At 35.9% G+C, this 2,709-nt stretch overlaps 1 protein-coding gene across 1 annotated transcript; it reads right to left on the reverse strand.

The window, feature by feature from the left end:
• Positions 1 to 755: 755 nt before the first annotated feature.
• Positions 756 to 1,121, reverse strand: LOTGIDRAFT_175386 (hypothetical protein; the record flags this gene model as incomplete). Its single annotated transcript, XM_009056417.1, has 2 exons — positions 756 to 919; positions 956 to 1,121. The coding sequence occupies 2 exons, from the start codon at positions 1,119 to 1,121 to the stop codon at positions 756 to 758; spliced, it is 330 nt and encodes a 109-aa protein (XP_009054665.1).
• Between the last annotated feature and the right edge of the window lie 1,588 nt (positions 1,122 to 2,709).

A 2,709-nucleotide genomic window follows, 5' to 3' on the forward strand; every position in this document is an offset into this window, starting at 1 on the left:
ATATTTAATTTCATGCAAGAAATGCCCCAAACAATATGTAGGAGAAACTAAGAATAATTTACGAACTCGCTTTAATGCTCATAGGTCAGACATCAAATTAAAGAAAGACAAGCCTGTTTCTAATCATTTCAACCTCGACGACCATTCAATAGACGATCTCACCCTAATCCCAATTGAGCGTATAGAAATTGACTTGCCCGAAGATGAAACTACCAAATTCCGTCAATCTAGGGAGGCCCATTGGATTGAGACATTGAATACAGCAAGACCTATTGGACTAAATATTCATCATAATGTAGGCATAGCACCCTTTGTTGTCCCGTTTAATACAACCAGCAATCGAGCAAGCAAGATAGTTCATGCCCACTATAAGAGCCTTCAAGAGAAATTCCCCCATGTCTATAAGCAGAAAATGATAGTTGCATATTCAAAAAATAAGAACTTAAATGATAATATTGTTCATAGTTAACTAAAAACAATCAGTACATAACAGATACTATACTTCTCGCCCATCGGGCGAGTTATTTTTTCTAATTTCAGATCAGAATAAGAACAGAAGAAAACCCAATATCAAGACCCTTAATCCTAATTTCTAAATAAAGTGTCTGCTCCACCCTAGGCCTGTACATTTGGGAGAATCAAACCCTCCCTTCCCCGAAATCTAGTTTTGTTGTTGTTCGATTTTGCAGCCTAGAATAAAGTTTAGTTAGAGTCCACTTGTTATAATTACGTTAGTAAACGTAACACAGTATATGTTATTGATGTTTTCGACCAGATTTAATCATATCCTCAAGTAAACATTCAGTCATTGGTATTCCTTGCAATACTTGTTCTTTTGACCTTTGCCAAATAGCTGGGGCTGATGCTATACCAAATATAAGTCGGTTGTAAGATTGACATCTAAATGTTTCACCTTCACCTGTAATGACGTACAATAATAGATTTTTAGCCTTACTATCATTTACTTCTACTGTGACATCCATTTTAACAAAAGGTTTTATTTTCTGTCCTGTATAAGTTTTTAAGGTAACTGACGTTTCATCTAATTGAGCGTCTGGAAAATATTGTCTATATTCTCTTTCTGAACATATAGTAACAGCTGCACCAGTATCAAGCTCCATTTTGATATTAACTCCATTTACTTTAGGCTCTATCCATAAGACATCAGGATTTTCTCTGTCGACTTTATTGATATAAGCTAAATCAATTTCTATGTCTGTATCTTCTGATTCATAACTATTGTCCAATGAATGAATACATTTATTCTTACTATAGTGATTATGTTTCTTTTGCTTTACTTGTTCCGAATTTCTGCATGCTCTTGCAATGTGACCCTTTTTACCTCATTTTAGACAAGTTTCATCTTTAAATCTGCATTCATCTTCTCTGTGACCAGGCCTTATACGCCTTTCATATTTTAGGATTTTCGACTTTTCACCTGCCTGCTTTTTATATGCCCACATGAATATGTGGTCGTATATTGTCGTCGCCCCGGTCCGTCGGTCCGTCCGTCAACATTTCTTGTGAGCACTATAGAGACTACAGTTTTTATCTGATTTTGATAAAATTTGGTGTGATGCTTTAGATTGATAAGATCTCGGTCAAGTTCGAATTTGACATATTTTCGATGAACGGTTTTTGAGTTATTGCCCTTGACTTTGTTAAAACGCGTCGAAATTTGTTAAAAATAGTTCGTGAGCAGGATTGAAGCTACAGTTTTCAACCGATTCTGATGAAACTTGGTGTGATCTTTGGAATTCATAAGATCTCGGACAAGTTCTAACTTGTCGCATTTTCGATGAACGGTTTTTGAGTTATTGCCCTTGACTTTGTTAAAACGCGTCGAAATTTGTTAAAAATAGTTCGTGAGCAGGATTGAAGCTACAATTTTCAACCGATTCTGATGAAACTTGGATGTGATCATTGGAATTGATAAGATCTCGGACAAGTTCTAACTTGACGCATTTTCGAAGAACGGTTTTTGAGTTATTGCCCTTGACTTTGTTAAAACGCGTCGAAATTTGTTAAAAATAGTTCGTGAGCAGGATTGAAGCTACAGTTTTCAACCGATTCTGATGAAACTTGGTGTAATCATTGGAATTGATAAGATCTCGGACAAGTTCTAACTTGACGCATTTTCGATGAACGGTTTTTGAGTTATTGCCCTTGACTTTGTAAAAACACGTCAAAATTTGTTAAAAATATTTTGTGAGCAGGATTGAAGCTACAGTTTTCATCCGATTCTGATGAAACTTGGTGTGATCATTGGAATTGATAAGATCTCGCACAAGTTCTGACTTGACGCATTTTCGATGAACGGTTTTTGAGTTATTGCCCTTGACTTTGTTAAAACGTGTGGAAATATGTTAAAAATAGTTCGTGAGCAGGATTGAAGCTACAGTTTTCAACCGATTCTGATGAAACTTGGTGTGATCATTGGAATTGATAAGATCTCGCACAAGTTCTGACTTGACGCATTTTCGATGAACGGTTTTTGAGTTATTGCCCTTGACTTTGTTAAAACGTGTGGAAATATGTTAAAAATAGTTCGTGAGCAGGATTGACGCTACAGTTTTCAACCGATTCTGATGAAACTTGGTGTGATCATTGGAATTGATAAGATCTCGGACAAGTTCTAACTTGACGTATTTCTGATGAACGGTTTTTGAGTTATTACCCTTGACTTAGTTACAACGTGTTGAAATTTGT

Source organism: Lottia gigantea (genome assembly GCF_000327385.1).
Source record: "Lottia gigantea unplaced genomic scaffold LOTGIsca_275, whole genome shotgun sequence".
Classification (NCBI taxonomy): domain Eukaryota; kingdom Metazoa; phylum Mollusca; class Gastropoda; family Lottiidae; genus Lottia; species Lottia gigantea.